Consider the following 22,589-nt stretch of genomic DNA (forward strand, 5'->3'; position numbering starts at 1 on the left):
CTTTAAAGTTAGAAATAGGCTTGAGAGTTAGGGGGGAGATATTTTCAGAAGAGGATGCCAACATAAGCAAACATGTAGAGTTAAGGATATGCATGGCTTACCTAGGGGCCAGTGAGTATGCCACGTTGGTCCTTACAGTTGAACATTGTTTAGGGGAGAAGCAGACTCTTCAGTTTCATGAGGTAGGTAAGACAGACCTGCAAAACTAGGTATATAACTAAGGGATGTGGTGAGCCAAAGGCATTTGTTTTCATTGAACACAGTGGTGGTGGTGGTATAGTCAGAGAATTCTATAAGATAGAAGACGTAGGTTTCATAAGAGTCCAGCAGAGTGAACTGTGTATAGTGTTTTAAATATTATAATCAATATCTGCTGTTCATTTATTCCACTTTTTGGTACAAAGGCTAATTCCCTACTCCCACCCCCAACTTGCTTATGGCCAAGTTACCTTCAGTTTTTTTCCTGTTTCCGTATCTCCTTACCTTCATCCTTGAGGAAGAACAAATGAAACATCAATAGGGAAAAACTAAATGAAACCAATACCCATCTCCACAAGGGGCCATATGTGTGCCAGAGCTGGACCTGACAGCTTCTCAGTTCATGGGTGTTACTGTAGCCATTAAATCTTGCAATCTGGTTTGTGGTGTGTCTCGGCCTTGGAGGAAGGCAGGAAGGTAACTGACAGCACTGGATGTGATTGAGCAGATACTGGGGAGGCTGCTGGCAGCCTAGCATGAAAAAGAGTAGCCCTTGGCCATACTAGCAATTACTTGAAAAGTAGTGTGCTTTTGCTTTCAGGGGCAGCCTGCATTTTCAGCTTCCTAAAGAATACAGAAAAGGCAGCAACCTCTGTGGGGCCCACCAGGCCCTTCTTTTGCTCAAGGAAATTGGGAAACTTAACTCATTTAAGACTCTATCACACTCATATCTTCTAGAGGGGTGAGGTATACTGCAAAGTGAGGCCACGTCTGGAGGGGTGGGGAGTTAGTGGTTGACTCTTCTTTTGTTGAAAAAGAATCTCATAGGGAGCTGGAACATAGGTGCAATTCTCAAATGAATGAGCTTCTAGAATCTTACATGCTGTGAGGGTTCATTAAACTGGTTGGAGAGGTGTAGTCAATCATAGGCTGACTCCTAAACTTCATGTTTGGTTTGGTGCATAGATTAACATCAATTATCTGTCTTACCTCTTGCTGACTTGTCATAGTGTCACAGTTCTATTTGACCCAAGATGGATTCACTTTCTGTGTTGGAGAAAGATTGGTACCTAGGAATTGCAGGAATTTTTTAATTTGGGGTTTACAGAGTAAGGAGAACAACTTCAATGAAACTTTGCTGAAGAATTTATCAAAGACTGGAGGTTGAGAAACTAGGTGACTTTGTGCCTGGCATTTAGAATTGACACTAGATGGCAGTGATGTCTTTTGGGGGGTATTTAGACATATTCAGGTAAGTTTCAGAAGTGAAAATATAATTCATTTTTTAACTAAAAACTTATTCCCATTAAAGTGATGGTGATAGTGTTGATTAAACTTATTAAGTAGGTAATATTACTGATGATTAATACAGTATCTCATCTAATTCTTATTTATGTTTATACTTCTGGCTTTCAGCAGAGTCAGACTCAGGTAGGCTCTTGTTTGATAGATGAATTTAGCTATATTTAAAAGAAACAGTCTCATTAGGCCCATGGCAGATGCAGCTAAATGTTGGAGGCCGTCTCTCCACCTAGCTCTCATGGTGATCTTTTTAAACAGCATTAGATAGATAATGCTGTTTATCTGTCATGCTAGTGGAATTGTCAAAGGAAATATAACTGATCTGACACCTTGTATCTAAGTATAAATTGGTTCTACCTCAGAAATTAAACTTGCATTAATTTATTGCTAATTATTGCAAATTGTTGCCCTCCCAGGATATTTTACTGTTTAAAATAAAACAGCCTTGTGTGCTCCCTTACAGCTCCTGATAAGCTAAAGTCATTTTCTTGGGTATGTATGGCAACTCTGCAATTAATTTTTGTGCTGACCTCTAATTGTGAAAGGTCATTGAATATGCAAGTGATAAATCTCCTCTTTTCCCCTCCACACAAGCCTGCATTTTATTTTTATTTTCTTTTTATTTTTTAAATATTTTACTTATTTTTAGGGAGTAGGGAAGAGAGGGAGAAAGAGAGGGAGAGAAAACATCAATGTGTGGTTGCCTCTCACGCACCCCATACTGGGGACCTGGCCCATAACCCTGGCTTGTGCTCTGACTGGAAATTGAACCATCAACCCCTTCATTCTCAGGGCTGTGCTCAGTCCACTGAACTACATCAGCCAGGGCTGCATTTTAAAATATGCTTTGCACACAAGAGATACATTTGACAGTTTTACTTCCCTGACAGTTTTTATTTCTTTTACAGTTCTGAAAATTTGTCCTTTGAGGTTCTTTCTAATTTAGTGGCTAAGTTTTTAATATTTTAAAAATAGTGATTGACTATATTTATTGTGATCCCGCAATAAGAAACACATTATAATCTAGTATATGTATATGTACTGTATTTTTTGAACTCTAAGATGCACCAGTTTTTTCTTCTTTCTTTTTCTTCACTGCCCCCCAAAATTTGGGAGGAATAATGGTTGTTAATGCTGCTGTTAAGTTCTGTTTACATTTACATTGGTAAAATAATTGTGTTATTTATGTTATAAAATATTTTACCACATTTTTTTGTTTTAAAATTTTTTTCCTATTTTCCTCTAAAACCTAGGTGGGTCTTATGGTCTGAAAAATACAGGGTACTTACATATTTTCAACTACATGATATTTTTAACACAGATGAATAAAATAAAGACATAATATTTATGCTGTAGTTTCTTCTTAGTTGACATTTCTAGTTATTAATTTGTAACAAAACAATTGCAATTCTTTTTAAGGGCACAGTTGGAGAATGAAAAGAAGAAAAGAGAAATAGCAGAAAAGGAAAAGGAAAGAATAGAACGGGAAAAGGAAGAACTTATGGAACGTCTAAGGCAAATTGAAGAACAGACACTGAAAGCCCAGAAAGGTAAGTTTCTTTTTGACATTGGATTCAAAATCGTTGCTATGCAAAAAGGAGAAAGGACTTGTGGACATGGACAACAGTGTGATGATTGCCAAGGAGAGAGGTATAAGGGGACTAATTGGTAATGGGAAAAATACATTAAGAATACAATAAAAATATGAAGATTTAAAAAATTAATAAAAGAAAAGAAATAAAACTACTGGGAAACAAGATTAAATTTTAAAAAATTTAAAAGTCATTGCCCTTTTTCAAGTAGTAGTATTTCCTTAACTACTATTAAAACTTACTTGTTTTACAGAGACTAGTTACATTTAATTGCTAAATTAAACTTAGTAGAATTACACCATAAACATGTTTAAAACACATTCAACTATGCAATGTTTATGTGTTCTTTCTCTTTAGTTACTTCAACAAGTATTTTCATGTGTACTCTTATTCTGTATTGTAATGACAATATGTTAATTTATTTTTCTTGTCTGGGGTTTTATAAATGACACATTTTTAATACTTTCTGGCATGTAAAGAAAAGCATTTATACAGTGCTTTATGTACATTTGAGTACCTTAAAGCATGTGTATAACTTAAGGCATTTTTAAGTTATTCTGACTATACAAACTCTTTTGGACTCAATCTCTAAATTTGATTTCATTGTATTAAAAGCTATACAACATAGAGAAATGTTGTGAAGAATCTGCTTCCTAAGCAGTATGTAACTAAAATACTACAGTGTATAGAAAGGGTACATTAGGTTTGGAGACTGCTTTATGGCAAATAACTGGGATGTATTACTTTCAAACAACAAATAGTGAGAGAACAAAAGGAAAAAGGTATTGAACAAAATAAGATGCTCGCCTCTTTCCTAAGCAGTAGTATCTTGGGGCTAACATGAAATCTATTATTTATAAAGCTAGAATTAATATTTGCTTTCCTGACAACTAGTAGAACCAGTCATTAGTTCTGTTGGAAATAGAATAAGATTATTACTCTGTGTAAGGTTTATTAAATAATAACCTCATATAGGTTCATCTTCATTCCTAACACCAGCCTACTTTGATGGGGAAATGTTCTGGAGCAGTGGGTAGAGTAATTTATAATTGGGTGTGTAGGGGAGGAAGTCAGAGAGAGATTGCTATAAATCCACAAACTGGTTGTTGATCATTTTAATTCCAAGAGGATTGGAAATAATAGTTTCTAAGGGAAGAAACAAAAACCTTTGGTCTTATTCTCACTCATTTAGAAACCTCACTTCTCAGAGCTAGAAAAGATCTAGAAACTATTTAGTTCAAAGCTAAGAGGTAGAAAAGAGACTTGTTCACAGACCACAACAAAGGCAGACTTACTTTCTGAATTCCATCTTGATGTTGTTTCTACCACTTTAGATGCATTTTTCATTAGTTAAAACGGATATTCATGAAATGCCTGTTTTGTGCTGCATTAGGAATACAAATATATAGCATGCTGGGAGTGAAGTTTGTGGTGGCAGAAATATTAATAAAGCGAGGTAATATGTACTAAGTGCCATGTGAGTAGTATAAGCCATACTTTTAGAGGTAGAATGCTGCAAAAAGAAAAAAAAAATCCTGGAATGTACTAAAGTGTTTTTTTTTAAGTTTTAATTTATGATTTTGGCCTGATTTTAAAGAAGAGATTGAATAACAGGACTTTTTCATTTATGTAATACCATTTCTGAGAGAATAGCTACTTACTAAATCTTTTAATCTCATTTATTTAGGATATGTAGTAAACATAGTAATAATTTACACACAATAAGTCTACACAAGTAAAGAAGTACTAAAGAATATAAGGAAGTTAGAACATAAGAAAGAATATAGAGCATTCCTATCAAAACAGTTTTAAATCAGTCATCTTAAGGAAAAGGACATCCAATTTTTCCTAGTAATAAAGCTTTTCCAGGCTGTCTTAAAATTTCTATGATTGTCTTGCAAATTATGCTCAATTCTTGTTCAAATGCAGTAACTTTGGCCATACCTAAGTCATATTTATGATTAACCTATAGTTTTTTTGTTTGAGAAGAAACTTTTCTATATTTTATTATTGTCATTTAAAAAATTATTGAAGTAGTTATTATTTGAAATGGGTCACAAATCATAAACCATTCTTCCATTTTATATTTCTATAATGTATCAATGTTAATTATCTTTCTTTATCTTTTTTTAAAACCACTTTTAAGTTAAATTCATGGCTGTATTTGAATACAGCCAGGCTTGCATTCAGTTACTGTTCCAACAAATAACAAAGTGACTTCCCACCTTCAAAAAGACAAACCACAGGAAAGAGTTGGGGTGTAGTGATTTCATTCTGGATACTTGTTAGGCATTGTGCACTATGTACTGTTCTTAACAGGATGCAGATCATTTTATGTAGTTTTAAGTGCAGTGAAGGAAGTAAGCATGTGGATGTGGTAAAAGTAGTAGTTAATGTGACTAGCAAGCATTTGTCCACTCTCAGTTTACATTGTTTACAAATTGGAGCTAAACTTTAATTCTGTCATTAACTTAGAATATGACCATAAGCAAGTTATTTTAACCTCTCAATTATCTAATGTTCCTAATTTTTAAAATAGGAGTAAATGATACCTAAGTTAGTTTTCTGAGATTTTCTGAAATTTTTAGTTATATTAAAAATGTTTTTCCATTGAAGGATAGCGTAGATATACTAATGTGCATACCTCTTAGGTGTAAGGCTTTATGAGTTTTTACAAAGCAAATTTATTTTTGTAACTACCCAGAACTAGGTACAGAACATTACCTGTACTCAGGGATCCTTCTACGTGTCCCTTCCAAGTCATTTTTTTCACTCCAGATGTGACATATCATTCTAATTTTGTATCATCATAGTTTCATCTCATTTATTTATAGTAGCTTTGTTGAAATATAATTCATATACCACACAACCATTTAAAATGTACAATTTAATGGTTTTTAGTATATTCCTTGAGTTGGGTAACCATCAGCACAATTTTAGAACAATTTTATGATCCCCCAAATAAATTCCATATCTATTTGCAGTCATTCCATTACTTCCCAGTCCTCTCTCCCACAGCCCTAGGCAACCTTTTATTTCTATATTCTCACCTGATCTAGGCATTTTGTATTAATGGAATCATGCAAAATACGGTCTTTTGTGACTTGTCACACTATCTGTCACTGATCATAATGTTTGTAAGGTTCATCCACGTTGTAGTGTGTATCAAGCACTTGTTGCTGAGTAATATTTCATTCTGTGAATAATACTACATTTTACTTATTCATCAATTTTTGGACATTTAGGTTGTTTTGGCTGTTGTGAATATGCAGATATGAACATTTGTGACTGGTTATTGTGTTTTCATACGTGTTAATTTCTTTTGGGTATAAACTTGGGTATGGAATTGCTGGGTCATATGGTAACTCCATGTACAACTTCTTGAGGAACTGCCAAACTAGTTTCTAACACTACTATACCATTATACATTCCCACCAGCAATGTATGATTTCTGCACATCCTCACCAACACTTGTTAGTGTTTGTCTTTTGGATTATAGTCATTTTAATAGGTTTGAAGTGGTTTTGATTTGCATTTTCCTAATGCTTAATAGTGTTGAGCATATTACCAAGTGTTTATTGGCCATTTATATATCATCTTTGGAAGAACATACCACATTTTTTTTGGACCATAAGACACACCTAGGTTTTAGAGGAGGAAAATACGAAAGAAAGTTTGAAGCAGAAAATGTGGTACAGTATTTAATAATATAAATAACATAATATTTCACCAATGTAGATATAAACAACTCAATAGCAGCATTAACAACCATTATTCCTCCCAAATTTGGGGCAGGGAATGTTCATTTTATAGTCCAAAAAATATGGTGTTTTCAGATGCCATGCCCATTTTTCAGTTGTGTCATCTGTCCTTTTGCTGTTGAGGTGTAAGAATGTTTTATATATCTGGATACAAGTCCTTTCTTAGATATCAGATATATATGATCTCCAAATATTTTCTCTCATTCCAAGGGTTGTCTTTTTACTTTGTTGATGGTGTTCTTTGAAGCTCAATGGTTTTAAATTTGGATGGAGTTCAGTTTATTTCTTCTTTTGTTGCTTGTGTTTTTTATGTAGTGCTTGGGGATAGTATTGTCTGTTTTTGTACTACAGATAAGTGAATTCATGCACTCTTATATTTGGCTTTTTTATATTTTTGGCTTGAACTTGTGTGTGTTAGCTATAGTTCATTCTTTTACATTGTTGTGAAATAATTCTATTGCATATGTATACCATTATCCATTCTATTGGTGGTGGTTATTTGGGATATTTTCAGTTTGGGGTTTCTATACATAAGGTGGCCATGAGCACACATGTATTAATTTTTGGGAGACATACCCTGGGGGGGTGGGATTGCTGGATAGCAGCTATACTCTGCTATTGTCGTTACTGTCATCATTGTTTCAAAGTGATTGTATCAATTTTTATTCCAACCAGTAGTGAATGAAAGTTCATGTGCTCTGCATTGTCACCATTACTTCCACCACTTGTTATCATCAGGGTTTCTTTGTCATTTTGTTTGTTTAGTTATTCTAGTGAGTACAGTACATTGTCTTGGTGACTGATAATTTTCAGCACCTTTGCAAATGCTTATAACTGTATGTAAAGTGTCCTTTCACAACTTTTGCTCATTTAAAAAAATTGGATTTTCTTTTTTTTTTTTCCAGATTGATCTGTAGGAGTTCTTTACATGTATTATAAAATATCTTCTCTCTATGGTTTGTTTACCTTTTTACTTTCTTAAAGGTGTCTCTTAATGAAGAGTTTTAAATTTTAAGTTCCATTTATCAAACTCTTCATTATGGTTGTGAATATGTAATTCTGAACTACCTTCTAAAAGTTTTGTTTTGCCTTTCACATTTAGATCTACAATCTGTATGAAACTGATCTTTGTAAAGGTCAAGGGTTTTTCCCAATGTGTATTTCCAACTGACCCAGACCTTTCCCCATTGTACTACAGCATCACCTTTGTCACAAATTCCAAAGACTGTATATGTATGGGTCTGGTTGTAGACTCTGCTTTGTTCCACTTACCTGTTTGTATATCCTATTGCAAATGTCACACTTTCAATTACCAGTTGTGTCTAGAAAGATTTGTAACTGACATCTCATAAATGAATAATAGGTGTACAACAAAATACATGCAGTAAGTGCACAGTGGTTGTCAAAAACAAGATAACATTGGGCTTACGTATTACTTGGATTTTACATTAGCTACTATAGCATTAGTTATTATTGCACATTGCATACTTTCATAAATTATGAGCCTGAAATTGAGAAAAGGAAAATAATTAGTTGAAGAAGCTATTGTAGGGAGCCATTTAGTTTATAACAGGACAGGCTAAATCTATGGGAGAATTTAATATCTGCCAGAACTGGACTCCTCCATTTGAGTCAGCAGTTTAGATATTCTGCATATTTTGCAGCATGTACCCTCTTCTTTGTATTGAAGGTGATGTATTTCCTGGGTCATTCTGGGAAGGCAGTTTTCTCTTTTTGTTTGCTTGCATTAATTATACTTTTCCTCTCATCTTCCATAGCCTCATATTCTATTTATTTGTAATCATCTTCTGAGAGCTTCTGAAGAGGAAGTTCTGGAGATGGGAAGTCCAAGAGAGGAGTATCACTTGTTGGGATGTCTTTGCTGCAAACTTTTGTGTGCTGAAGATGTCATAACAGTCTCTGAATGCAGCTTTTTTGTTGGGTCCCCCTACCCCCCAAGTCTGGCCTTTTCAGATGTTATTTCCTTAACCTTCCCTCCTCGGCACAGGAGGAGAGCCCATGCTCTTTACACTGGCAGTTTTGTCGATTATTTGGTGGTTGTAAATGTTTTATGTCTTTTTTTGAGGGGAGGGGTTCAGTGCATGATTCCAGTGTCTCACTGTTTTGCTAAAATAAAATTAGTAGTGTATTTGGGTCTCTGTCGAAGACCTCATGAATTTTTAGAAGATATTTCTCTGTGGAGGGGCTTTGGATTATAGACCTAAATATTGGGGGTAAAACAAAGGTAAAGATTGATAGGTTGAACTTTCATAATTAATTATAAAGGGGACTCTGGCCCTCAGACACCTTGCAGGGGATTTGTAAGATGCCTAAAGATCAGTTTCCTCATTATTGTCCATATGCCTCTGGACTTCGATTTTTCCCTTGTGATTTGCTTATTTCCCAGCTCTCCTAGATAAGTAGTCATCATAATTATTTTAACATCCTTATTTGCTAACTTTACTGTATAATCCATTGTAATACTGGATAATATCTGGGTCTAGTCTATAGTTTATTTTTTGGCTGGTTAGAGGGGGGTCATTTGGTCCCATCTCCTGGTAATTTTGGTTGAATGCCCAGCATATATGGAAAGTTTTACTCTGGGAGATGTTATTTTCCTTTAGAGAGGACTTAATTTTGTTTTGAATGGCAGAATGTGTACAGATCATGTTGATGAAGTTGAACTGGGTTTCAGGCTTTGTTAGTTGGTCTCTCTCTGGTTTTCATTCGCTGGTAGTCTGTAGCCCCTTGGGTGTGTCATCTGAAAAAGACTGTGTTTATGAGGGCCCTTCTGTGTCAGAGGGCCCTGAACTCCAGCCTTTAGACTCCCCAGTTGCAGGAGTGACAATCTCTCTGCTAAGCTGTTCAGCCTCTTCCAACGACTTCTTCCTTGTTTACTAGTGTCTAACCCTGAATGGAAGTACATTTTAGGAGGTGGCAACCATATTGCGGGGAAGTAGCAGACAGATTTGGGCTTGTCTGTTCACTCCTCTTAATGAATGATCTTGGCATCTCCAGCCTTGGATGCCTTGATTGTCCCAAAATTTAAATTCCTGTCTTCTCAGCCTGGTAGAACACTGTAGGCCTCAGGCTCTGCATTCTGTCCCACCTCTGTTCCACTCTACTGGGAAGAGGGTATGGGAGATAAATGGTGATGGAAGGAGTTAGGACTTGGAGTGGTGAACACACAATATGTATAATATACAGGTGATATAGAATAGTACACTTGAAACCTATATAATTTTATTAACCAATGTCACCCCAGTAAATTCACTAAAAACTTTTTTAAAAACTTTGGAGAGATTATTTTTTAAAAAGTTATGTAGATTTTAACTTCTTTGCATTTTTAAATAGTGAAATAGATCTTAAAAAATTTATTAGGCTTTTGTTAAGTTAAAAATGAGGTATATGCCCTGGCCAGGTGGCTCAATTGGTTGGAGCATCATCCTGTGCATCAGAAGGTTGCAGTTTCAATTCCTGGTCATTCCTGGGCACATACCCAGGTTGTGGGTATGATCCCCAGTTGCATATAGGAGGCAACAGATCTATGTTTCTCTCTCACGTGGGTCTCTGTCCCCCTCTCTCTCTCACAAATCAGTAAATAAATCCTTGGGTGAGGATTTTAAAAAATGAGTATATGTTCATTTGTAAATGTGCTAATTTTTAGAAACTGGATAGGTTAGATTCCTTGCTACTATTTTGGCTTCTTTTGATAATGAATATAATTGGAATTAATTATTAGGGGGGCATACATATTTTTGACAGAACTGGAAGAACAGACTCGAAAAGCCCTAGAACTGGACCAGGAACGAAAACGAGCAAAAGAGGAAGCAGAAAGGCTTGAAAAGGAGCGTCAAGCTGCTGAAGAGGCCAAGTCAGCTATTGCTAAACAAGCTGCTGACCAGATGAAGAATCAGGAACAGCTAGTAAGGAACCTTTGTTCTACCTTGAGAAGAAAAAAAATTTACACAAAAGCATGGAGTTAACTTGTAAAACTAAGTATATTATTATGCCTTCTGGAAAGTAAACTGAAGATACAAGTAACTTAATCACAGAGTGTAGAGATAAATCTAAAAGTGAAACAGAATAAAAGATAAATGAAGCCTGTCACTGACAAAAGATTCTGATTCATTTGAACTTTACATAAGCAACTGGCATGTTTTGCTTTAGATAAATTGATACCATATTGTAGCTCCCATAAGCTATCCGTAGGCCATAAATTATTGGGTTTTTGTTTAGTGGACTTGCAAATAATAAGGACTAGGCATGACATTTGGAAGATGGTTCAGGCATTTACTTGTCTTTGGGTCTTTCTGAGCCTCGGATCTCTCTTTTTGAGAAGAACAATAATTCTATCTGATAGGATTATTGGGAAATCAAATGTGATTATTTGACAAAGTGGTCTTTAAACCACGAAGCATTATGTAAATACAGTTTTTCTTTTTTTGAAGGCTTTAGCAAATACTTAATTGATAAAAGTTAAAAAATAGCTTCTAAGTCACCACATTTTAAGTTCCTTCTACTGAAACATGAATAAGTTCTTGTCTGCAGAATAATAAATATTCTTTCACTTTTCTTATTAGCTCATTAGCCTACTGTAAAGGAGATATTTATGATTTTAAAGAAATACTACCTTTTTAAAAATGGAGGACTATCTAAGAAAAACATAAAACAGCCTGAGCATATATATGAAAGCTTTATTGACTTAATAAAAATTAATGAACATATATTGTTTTGTTTTGGTAATTCTATTATCTATTTTAGGCAGCAGAACTTGCTGAATTCACTGCCAGGATTACACTCCTAGAAGTAGCCAAGAGGAAAAAGGAAGAGGAAGCTAATGAGTGGCAACAAAAAGTAATTATTTATTTGTTCATTCACTATTATTTATTGAAATACTAGTTTGTACTCCAATATGCTGAATTTATGGAGATGAATATAGAGTACTGTAATAGTTTAGAGGAGGAAGATATTTGTGTATTATAGTAATTATTAATCTATTGATGTAAGCTAAGTATTTTGGGGGAACAGGAGAGGTGATTGAAGCAGGTGTTGGGGAAGCTCTTGTAAGTTTAAGCTGGGTCTTGAATAATAAAGTCAGCTTTGGCATAGAAAAGATTGTGAATGTTTAAAGACTGAAGAGGAAGTCATTCCAGATGGAGGGAAATAAATGAGTGTAGGAAGTATGAAAGTACATGACAGATTTGAGGATAGCCAGTAAGCAAGCAGTTCAGAAATTTTGGGAGATGTATCTGGAAGGTTAGAGAGGAAGTTAAGTTGTGAAAGGTATTACAAAAATGCCCTACTAAGGCAAGGTGATGGAGAGTATCTGTAGACATTGCGTTCTGAAGATTTCAAAATGGGATTATATGTAACATAATCAGGTATGGTTTTATAAACATAACTTAGTAGTCAGTGTGAAGGATGAATTAGAATAGTGGGTAGGATTACTTTAGAGCTAAAGACACAAACTAAGGATGTGGCAGTGAGAATAAAGAGGAAATAACGAATTGTGAGAGACATTTTTTGTGGTAGATTCAAAAGGGCATGACAACCAGATGATTGGATATAAAGTTAAATTACAGGGATGCAATGAAGATGATACTGGGATTTCTGACATGAGTTCTTAAGTGGATAAAACCAGTACTGTCTGAAATAGCACACAAGAGAAAACTAAGGCTTAGTAGAAGGGGTACCAAATGTAAGATAATGAGAGCTTAATTCAGACTTTAAATAGCATTAATTCTTCAATGTATACTTACAATTTTTCTACAATAAAATGAATATGGTTTCTTTCATTCTTAAATTTTTTGTACCAGTTTAAATTTCATACATATCACTGTACAAAGGGATAAAACTGCATTAACCTACTGTTACACTGTTTTCCTTATTAGAGTTTTATAGAGACACATAAACTTAAGAATAACACATTACAGGAGTAAATCCTGTTAATTATGGAAATTAGAAAATTTACACAAGGAATCACATTCCCACAAACTAGGATCAGTATTGTCACAATTCATTGCATATCCTTTGAGGGTCTTTTCCTGTTTGCATATGTGTATTATACACATTTATGTGTTCACGGTGAGGTCATATTGTATATACTGTTTCATCTTAGTTTTCATCTCATCTATTATTAGACTGTCTTCAAAAATTTAGACATAATTGACATTCTGTTAGTTTTAGGTGTATAACATAATACAGTGATTCCTCACTTTTAACTGGAGTTATGTTCCAGAGACCCCCACGATAGGTGAAAATCCCTGAAGTGGTGGCGTTATATTTATTTTATTATTTATATATTTTTTAAGGCTTTATAAACCCTTCCCACACTCCTATAAACCTTTCTCACTCTCTTATTAACCTTTCCCACACTCTTATAAACACTTCATGTACTATTAAACACTTTCTACACTATGTAATTTTAACAACTTACAAAATTCTATATGGGTACTCACCGGTGAAGTAGTCGCTCCTCCCTATATCACGGTCTTTAAAAACACATGATACAGTGAAGCTGCAATAAAGTGAACTGCAATATAGCAAGGGATGACTGTAATTCATATTTTTATACATTGTGAATGGTTATCACAATAAGTCACCATACATAGCTACAAATTTTTTTCCTTGTGATGAAAACTTTTAATTCTCTTAGTGACTTTCAAATATGCAATATAGTATTATTAGGTACAGTTTTCATGCTGTACATTATATCCCATGATTTATTTTATGGCTGGGAATTTGTACTCATTATTCCTTCTGTCATATTTTGCCCACCCTTGCCTCCTATGGTGACCACCAGTCTATTCTCTGTTTACATAAGCTCAGTTGTTTTGTTTTTACATTCCACATGTAGGGGAAAGCATGTAATACTTGTCTTTCTCTGGCTTACTTCACTTGGCTTAATGCTCTCAGGGTCCATCCATGATGTTACAAGTGGCAAGATTTCCTTCCTTTTTTTTATGGCTGAATAATATTCGTGTGTGTGTGTGTGTGTGTGTGTAGGTATATTTGTACACACACACCACTTTCTCTTTTTCCATTTATTCATTAGTAGACCTCAGGTTGCTTTCATATCTTGGCTATTGTAAATATGCTACAGTGCATATGGGGACAGGTCTATCTATCCAGGTTAGTGTTTTTGTTTCCTTTGTTTAAATACCCAGAAGTAGAATTGCTGAATTATATGGCCATTCTATTTTTAATTTTTTGAAGAATCTCCATACTGTTTTCCATAGTGGCTGCACCAATTTACAGTCCCACCAGCAATACATTCATCCTTACCAACACTTACTTGTTATTATTTTGGTAATAGCCATTCTAACTGGCGTGAGGTAATATCTCACTGTGATTTGATGTTCATTTCTTTGGTGATCAGTGATGCTGAGCACCTTTTCATGTACCTATTAGTCATCTGTCATCTTTAGAAAAATATCTATTTAGTTCTCTGCCCATTTTTTAATTGGGTTGTTTGGCTTTTTAACTATTGAGTTGTGTTGTATGAGTTTTTCAATATATTTTGAATATTAACTCCTTATCAGACAGCTGATTTGTAAATATTTTCTCCCATATGGTAGGTTGCCTTCTTGTTTTGTTGATGGTTTCCTTTGCTGTGCAGAAGTTTTTTAGTTTGATGTAGTTCTACTTGTTCTGTTTTGTTGCCTTTGCTGTTGGTGTCAAATACAAAAAATCATTGCCAAGGCCAATGTCGGGGACCTTGCTGCCTATGATTTCTTCTAGGAGTTTTATGGTTTTATGTCTTAGTTTCAAGTCTTTGATCCATTTTGAATTGACTTCTGTGTATGGTATAACACAGTGGTCCAGTTTCATTCTTTTGTATGTGGCTATCCAATTGCTCCAACATCATTTATTGAAGTACTGTCCTTTCTTCATTGTATATTCCTGGCTGCTTTCTCATAAATTAATTGAACATACATGTGTGGATTTATTTCTGGCAGACTATATTAAAAATTGATCCCAAAACTTTTTTATAGCTAATTTGCCAGGCCAGTATCCAAAGTAGGACTTTCATTGCATCTGTTTGCTTTAAGTCCACATTAAAGTAGGATAGTTCTTTTTATGATATTGAATTACTGCAAGCACCCAGATTTTCCCTCTTCCTTTATTTGTCTAGTTGCTTTTTCATGGTATCATTCAGCTTATTCTTTTATCATCAATATCTCCTGTAAAGTGGGAGATAGACCTAAAAGTGTGAAGGATATAAGTTAAAAATTTTTGACAATAATGGCTTATAAGTGAGACTTGCATATAGTTTATCATCCAAATTAGAATATTTTTTAAAGTGAAAACGAGGGAGTGCTATTAATAATTACATCAGGACAGCAGTATAAAGCAGAACTTTTGAGGTGTGCCTGAACAATAGGATCAACCAAATAATTGGTGCTGTTGGGATACTTCCTGTTTTATCCTTCCAGATGACACTTAATATCTAGTAAACTCACCACTGATGATTTTAATTGATTATTGGACTAGAGTAATTACAGTCTGATTCCTCCATTGTCTGGTTTCATTTTCCTCCTTGTGGTTTAAATGTAGTCTATTAGGTGTGTTATTCTTTGGTATTATACAAATACCATTTCTTATCAACAGTTTGCAGAACAATTTTAGCAGCAACTGATAATCCTTGGCAGAATTACTAATTTTATTAAGGTTTTCAAAGTAATGTTCTTAAAATTCTGTCACTCCTACCTGTTGGCATTCTTCTATTAAAGTAGAACTTTCATCAGTAGGGCCTATTTTCATTGCCTGAAATACAGTTTCAATTAGAAAGCATTACTTGGTACTTTAAATTACTAATTTTTAAAGTTGCTGATAAACATATTTTTAACATTCAGGCTTATGCAGCCCAGGAAGACTTGGAAAAGACCAAAGAAGAATTAAAAAATGTAATGTCTGCCCCGCCTCCACCTCCACCACCACCAGTCATTCCTCCAACTGAAAATGAACATGATGAACATGATGAAAATAATGCTGAGGCTAGTGCTGAATTATCGAATGATGGCATCATGAACCACAGAAGTGAGGAGGAACGTGTAACAGAAACACAGAAAAATGAGCGTGTCAAAAAGCAACTCCAGGTATTTAAAATTTGCAGTTGTATGAATATTTAAAATATAGTTTGCATTTTCCTCATTTATTAGAAAGGAACATTTGACCTTTGGAAGCTGCAACACTAGCTGGCCTTGCGATTGACTGGTCTGTGAGTGCTTGGCCTACACACACACATCATTTCATTTCTTTTGTTACGTGACTCCATTAGCAAATGCTTATTAACTTTATGTAATCAGGCCTTAACTAGTGAGTTATTCTTTAATTATAACTTGACCCATGTTTTAAAATAAGAGTATTTTCATGCTGTGTTTAAAAAACAAATGAATTTAGTTTTTTAAAGAAGGGTCTTAAAAAACAGTGATGATTTGACTACCTGTGTGACATTACATCATGTGAATTATTATTGATCTAATTACGCAATTAGATCAAAATAGGAAATTTTAATATTCCTGGACCTTTTTCCCATTTTTTTCTAATTTTTTAATTGGTGAAATCTTTAGATATTGATAAAAGAAAATGACCTGATACTTGTAATAACCACATTAAAACTTTTGGAGGAAGCTCCTCTCAGGGTATAGTGTTGTTTTTTTGTGTTTTTTTTTAAGAGATGAGAAATTTTTTTTTAAGATTTTATTTATTTATCTTTAGAGGGGAAGGAGAGAGGGAGAGAAACATCAATGTATGGTTGCCTCTAGTGCATCCCCTGCAGGGAACTGACCTGCAGGGAACCTGCCTGCAACCCAGGCATGTGCCCTGACTGGGTGTAGGGTTGTTTTTAAATCTTACCATAACATTATTCTGTAATGGCCACATTAAAAATTTGTTGGTAAATCATTTCAATATCATGAGAAAGTTAAGGAAATTTAGATTAATACACAAAATCATAATAGTTGATGGGTGTAGAAATGAAAGGCCATGGGTATTTCTTCCTAACCACTAACCCCACACAATAACTAAAAGTAAAACAAAGTAATACACTTTAAAGATTTTACACTGGAATTTTAAATATATGAAGAAATTTCTTATATGTATATTTTTTATATGTATATTTTTGTATAAGTTTTTAAAATTCAAGAAAAAATAATAGTTACTCCTTTTTTATTTTTTAAATATAGGTATTAAGTTCAGAATTAGCCCAAGCCAGAGATGAAACCAAGAAAACACAAAATGACGTTCTTCACGCTGAGAATGTTAAAGCAGGACGTGATAAATACAAGACTCTGCGACAGATTCGACAAGGCAATACAAAGCAGCGTATTGATGAGTTTGAAGCAATGTGAGAGCTGTTATTTTGCATACATGTTCTTCATAAGCTGAACCACCAACAGAGAAAAGCAGGCCTTTGCAGATGTGATGGAATGCATCCCACCTTGCCAAAGCACTCATACCAGTTTGACTGTGGTGGCTAAAAGACATATTTAAGGGAGGTCTTCAACATTAAGGCAGTGTGACATCATGCTTGGTTGTCTTTCTCATTTGAGCCAGGGAATGGAGAACAGTGTTCATCACCTCCTTTCATATTTTGCATTTTCCATATTTTTTGTTGAAGATTAACACTAATTATCATGTCTGACAAATGTCTATGTGTGATTTAAGCACTTTGTTACATTTTAAAGGATGATGACGATTTAATGAGTGTTCAGGTTGAGAACTCTGTTTTCCCTTGCCCCTTCTTTATTTTGCCTGCATGTATTTCACAGTCTCTGTCATTATATTTTCTCAGTGTGCCCCTCTCATATCTTGCAGTGCCCAGAACCACAATTCTGCCACCATGCAGATCATTGTCATTGTTAAAAGGCGGATAGGTCACAGGTGGACAGTCTTTGGTAATTGTGTAGAAGATGGCTGTGAATCATGAAAAAGAAAGTTTTAACACTGTAGTGTGCAGCTGGTGGTTAATTTTTTAATCCCAGTTTTACTACATTATTGGATACGTGATCCTTGATTTCTTGATTGTAGTCATCTTTGACAGCTGAATTGATTAGTATTTCATCTTCTGTCATCCTTTGGTTTTCTTTGCCTGCAGATTCACAGAGGTGTAGAGAGCAGGTAGTAGTTCCCTAGAAGAGTTTATTGATGACATACTACCTGCAAATAACAGTTTTCTGAAAGATTTTAAAAGTTTCTCTTTTTCACAGATTGGTTTACAGTCAGACATTTAATAAAAGAAAATAGATGCTTATTGGTAATTGATTATAATCACTAAAAACCCTGGACCTTTCTGGAAGAGCAGCATATGAAAACATCAGTCCCACGAGGGGACAGTAATACTACCTCACTACTACACCTGTGGTGACTGGTTGTGCAACACAGTGGAGTATTCAAATTATATGTTTTATGATGCATAGTAAGACTTTCAATCATGAACAGCTATGTTTGAGATTGCCTTTCCTTTCAAAATATTTCAGAGTGCTAAATTTTTAACTGCCTTTTTGTTGAGCTGAATTGTGGGACTCTGTATCAAAATTATAAACTCTCACTGGTATACATCTTCCTGGAGAGGTGTTGTTGAATGTCTGAGGATATTGTGTGTGTGTATGTGTGTGTGTGTGTGTGAGAGAGAGAGAGAGAGAGAGAGAGATTGCCCTTGTAGCAAATGAAGAGTCTGTGCCTTCATTTCTTGGTGTAATTGTTACATAATCATTTTAGCACATTTGGTTCCTAAATCATTGTGCTTATTTTTTTTTCAGTCTCTAACTAAGAGTACTTAAATTTGGTTTGTTAATTCTGTTTTATAAATTATAATTTTAGGTAATAAATATTAAGTTCAATTATGTCTTTAGAAGAAATCTTTCCATTTTGAAAGATGTTTTAATACTCACATGTTCTAACATTTTCTTTATTGTAAAACATCTGAATTTGGAGATAAGGAAAGCCTTGTTTTCTCTGTGTGGTTCAGCTATTTTTCATTTGGTATTATGCATTCAGATTGACATTTACCTATTGAAATTGCCATTTTGTTAAGACATTTTTTCATGCACAGTAGATTCAAGTTGTGTCTGAAAATATCTCTTATGCTTTTTGATTTTGCTGACTTTAAAAGGATTAATCTGGGCAGACATTATGAAAAGGAAAGATTACATTTAATATATTTTTTGGATTTTCTAGGACAAAATATAACTGGTTAACTTTGAAGTGACTGTTGTACAGTGGGTGTATACATGCTTCAAAACACTATTGAAGAGAATGTTCCTACTTTCAGCACAGTAGGGGAATACTTGGTGGACCCTGCGTTCATCCTTTAAAGCATAAGTGTTCCCTCTTCCAAAGCATTAAAGCAATTGCCATAACAGGTGAAAATGTGGACTGCCTTTGGTTTTGTATTTTCTTTGTTTTGAATTGTGTGCACTACCATTGCTACATCAGTTTGGTATCAGTGTTGAAAAAGTACCAGTTATATTTGCTGTTTATACTCTATTTGTAGATTAAAATGGAGTTAATCCATTTTTAAAGCTGTGTGAATTTTCCTAAACAGGAACAACTATTTGCAATATGGATTTTCATAGTGATTAAACCAATTATAACTTTTATTATTAGCAGTTGAGAGCACATGTTCATATAGCAATGTAAAGATATATTAATGAGTGTTTGGTAAATTCCACCAGGCGTTTACCATTAGTATAATTTTGTGTTGTACAATTAAGTTACAGTTACAGCTATAATTTTGGATAACATTCATTGGTTAACAATAAAGTGACAAAAGCTCATGCCTTTAAGGTCCACTGTTGTTATTTAACATGGAATTTTTTTGGTATATTTTCTGAAAATTATCTCCATTAGACCCATAACTCATCACATCTTAAAATGAAAAGTGGTTAGGAAAAATTACAAAATTCTCATGGATTTACTCTTTCTCCTAAATTATACCTCTTTTGATATGGAAGCAATGATGATTGTTAATTCTGTGGAAAAATTAAATCAACCCTTTTGAAAACAAATCAAGATTTTCAGTCATTGCTTTTGTTCTATCGTGTTTAGTTTCTTTTTCCTAAAGAAGCTACATTTTCATTGTCATAGATTAATTTCACTGTTGAAATGCTAATGTTCTTTAAAGAACTGTATTCTAAGTGCATTTATTCAAATACATATTCTTATTTTAAAGTAACATTACAGAGCAGTTACCATAAATCAAGATGTTAATTGTCCTTTTAAAAGCTTCTTACTAATTTTTAACATGAAAACTATTAAAAGATTATTATTAAACAAGTGATAAAACTGAGAATAGAAAAAGCCAGGTGTGTCTTCTCAATTTATAGTAATATTTTAATTTACCTTTTTATTGCTGTTTTTAAAGGCAGGTAGTGATTTCTTCCGATCTTGCCAGGAAAGGGAATTTTGTATAATAAGAGTTTATTTAAAGAACTAGGATTACCACTTACAAAGTATCTTAGGCTGTATTGGAGCTCTCACTCCTAATTATTAATAGGAAAGAGTTTCAATGTTAGTATTCTGATGAAAAATGCCAATCATTTTTTTGTCTCAGTTTTGGTCACCTTATTGAATAGTGATGTTGGAAGTGAAGAGAAAAACTTTTTAGTTACAGAAGCATCACATTCTATGTATGTGTGATGAATACAATTAGTTTTTTAACCTTTCTGTAAATATTTTATGTATTTATTTTTAGATGGAAAGAGAGGGAGAAGGAGAGAAACATCAGTGTGTGGTTGCCTCTTTCGTGTCCCCTGCTGGGGACCTGGAATGCAACCCAGGCATGTGCCTTGACTGGGAATCAAACTGGTGACATTTGGTTCAAAGGCCTGTACTCAATCCACTGAGCCATACTAGCCAGAGCAGAATTAGGTGTTTTGTTTTGTTTTGTTTTTTGAGTCTAAAACTTAAAGCTGAAGTATAAGAAATTACTGCCTTTGGTATTTACTGAACTGATTAGTAAACCAAAACTTAGATATCTTTAGTAAGATAAGGGAAAACATTTAAATAAGGAGCTATACTACACTGGTAGATAAGTTTCTTTCTTAAATTTATTCTAAATGAACAGAAGTTTAGCATTTTCTTTTTAAAATTAGATTATATATCAAATGTTCTAATTAGTTTCTCATGTAGAATGACAGTATTCTAGTACATTTCAGAAGCTCAGTGGATTCTGCAGATGTTCTGATAACTTCATAAAAGGGCAATCTGACTCACATTCTACCCTGGTAACCAGGAAAAATTGGCTCACAATAATGTTTCACATACCAAAGCTTGTCATTTTTCCATCCTTGACTTTTTCACTTAAATTATCTTAACTTTGTGCCTTGTGGACCTTCTTAATATGCCCATCTTTCAAGATTGTTAGAGCTGCCATTTTTACCTCTGGAAAGATTGTAACTCCTTACTTTATTGCCTCAATATTTTGACCTTCCTTAAACTCTGATACAAGAGTTTTCTGATTTCAGTTTACATGCACTGCTTTAGGAGTTGAAGTATCCATCATTATTTTCCACAGAATTTTAAGGTTAAAGGTCATGACTAAAATAATATATGACACATCTTTTAAATTCAGGTTTATGTTTGGCTCTGGACTTCCCTAGCTACTAAATGGTTCCAGGTTATTTAATGATCTTCATTTAGCCAACATGTTTTTAAGTACCAGCCATATTCTGGGATACAGAAGCAAGATTAGAATGACTGGGACCCTTTGTTATGATCTGTCTTAAAATATGGAACTTCAAATATTAATTTATCTTAGCTCTTAAACTATTTGCATTTATCTGTTACAATACTACATTGTTTTAAAAATAGCAATATCATTTTGTTGATTTATGTTAGTTGTATGCCCAGATTCCTCCATGCTTGTATCTAGTCACTTGCTTCCATCCATGTAATTTATTTGTTTTCTGTAAGTCTTCATGTTTATTTAATGATCATTTTAAAATTTAGATATACTTTGATATTTATGCATGTCATTTGATTTAGAAATAGTGATACTGGTTTTAGTTTGTCTTTACTAAGTCTGTATAGCCAATAATAGTCCATCTTACAAGTGGTAATATGGGATCAGAATTTCTGAGATTTATGCAGTGATCCTTGGAAGAGTGCTTTTTGATAAAACATGGATTTATTATATGAAATTCTTGCACTTTTATAATGTATGCCATAATACTACTTTCAGTTTTTACAAGTTAAATTTAGATGTTTCATTTTCTATTTTAGACCTAGAAATGCATGTATGTCTTAGACTCACAAGGCAATACCTTCCTCTTTTTCCTGTTGTTTATACCAAAAAGTCTGTAGTTCAGGGCTAGCATTTGAATGTATATGCCACCATTCCATTTATATTATTATTAACTTCAAAAGTTTAGCTGTTTTGGATAAAAGAGTTTTGTGATGAAGGAAACTACTACAACGTAAAGCAGATCAATAGACAAAAATTAGTGAACAGAATAAGAATATACAATATAGTTCCTCAAGTGTTCCTTTTCTTTGGTAAATTGCTTAATTTTTATTTTATAGCTCAAATATCAAGCACTGGTCAGCATTTAAAGATATCTTTTAAAAAGTGCCTAAGTTTAAGTTTTTCTAACTTTATAGAAAGACTCATACCCAACCAACAAATCAAGTATAATAATTAGTTATAGTCTGTATTAAATATTGAGAAGTATAATGGCATTAGGAGTTTTCCACTGAATCTTTATTGTTAAAATATACATAAAGTAAAATT

The 22,589-nt window shown here is 33.9% G+C and overlaps 1 protein-coding gene across 4 annotated transcripts in view; it reads left to right on the top strand.

The window, feature by feature from the left end:
• RDX (radixin) overlaps positions 1-22,589 on the top strand; it is a 103,699-nt gene that overhangs the window by 50,868 nt on the left and 30,242 nt on the right. For 3 of the 4 annotated variants that reach the window (XM_053670399.1, XM_037163870.2, XM_053670400.1), the window contains exons 10-14: positions 2,920-3,050; positions 10,619-10,779; positions 11,618-11,710; positions 15,712-15,954; positions 17,044-19,635. In XM_053670399.1, coding sequence (XP_053526374.1) covers positions 2,920-3,050; positions 10,619-10,779; positions 11,618-11,710; positions 15,712-15,954; positions 17,044-17,208 — 793 coding nt within the window. In that variant the 3' untranslated portion in view covers positions 17,209-19,635. Of the gene's footprint in view, positions 1-2,919; positions 3,051-10,618; positions 10,780-11,617; positions 11,711-15,711; positions 15,955-17,043; positions 19,636-22,589 lie in introns of those variants that run through there. The other variant, XM_037163871.2, reaches the window with a different exon arrangement.

This window comes from Artibeus jamaicensis, unplaced genomic scaffold (assembly GCF_021234435.1).
Source record: "Artibeus jamaicensis isolate MK-2021 breed Jamaican fruit bat unplaced genomic scaffold, CSHL_Jam_final contig_585, whole genome shotgun sequence".
Lineage (NCBI taxonomy): Eukaryota > Metazoa > Chordata > Mammalia > Chiroptera > Phyllostomidae > Artibeus > Artibeus jamaicensis.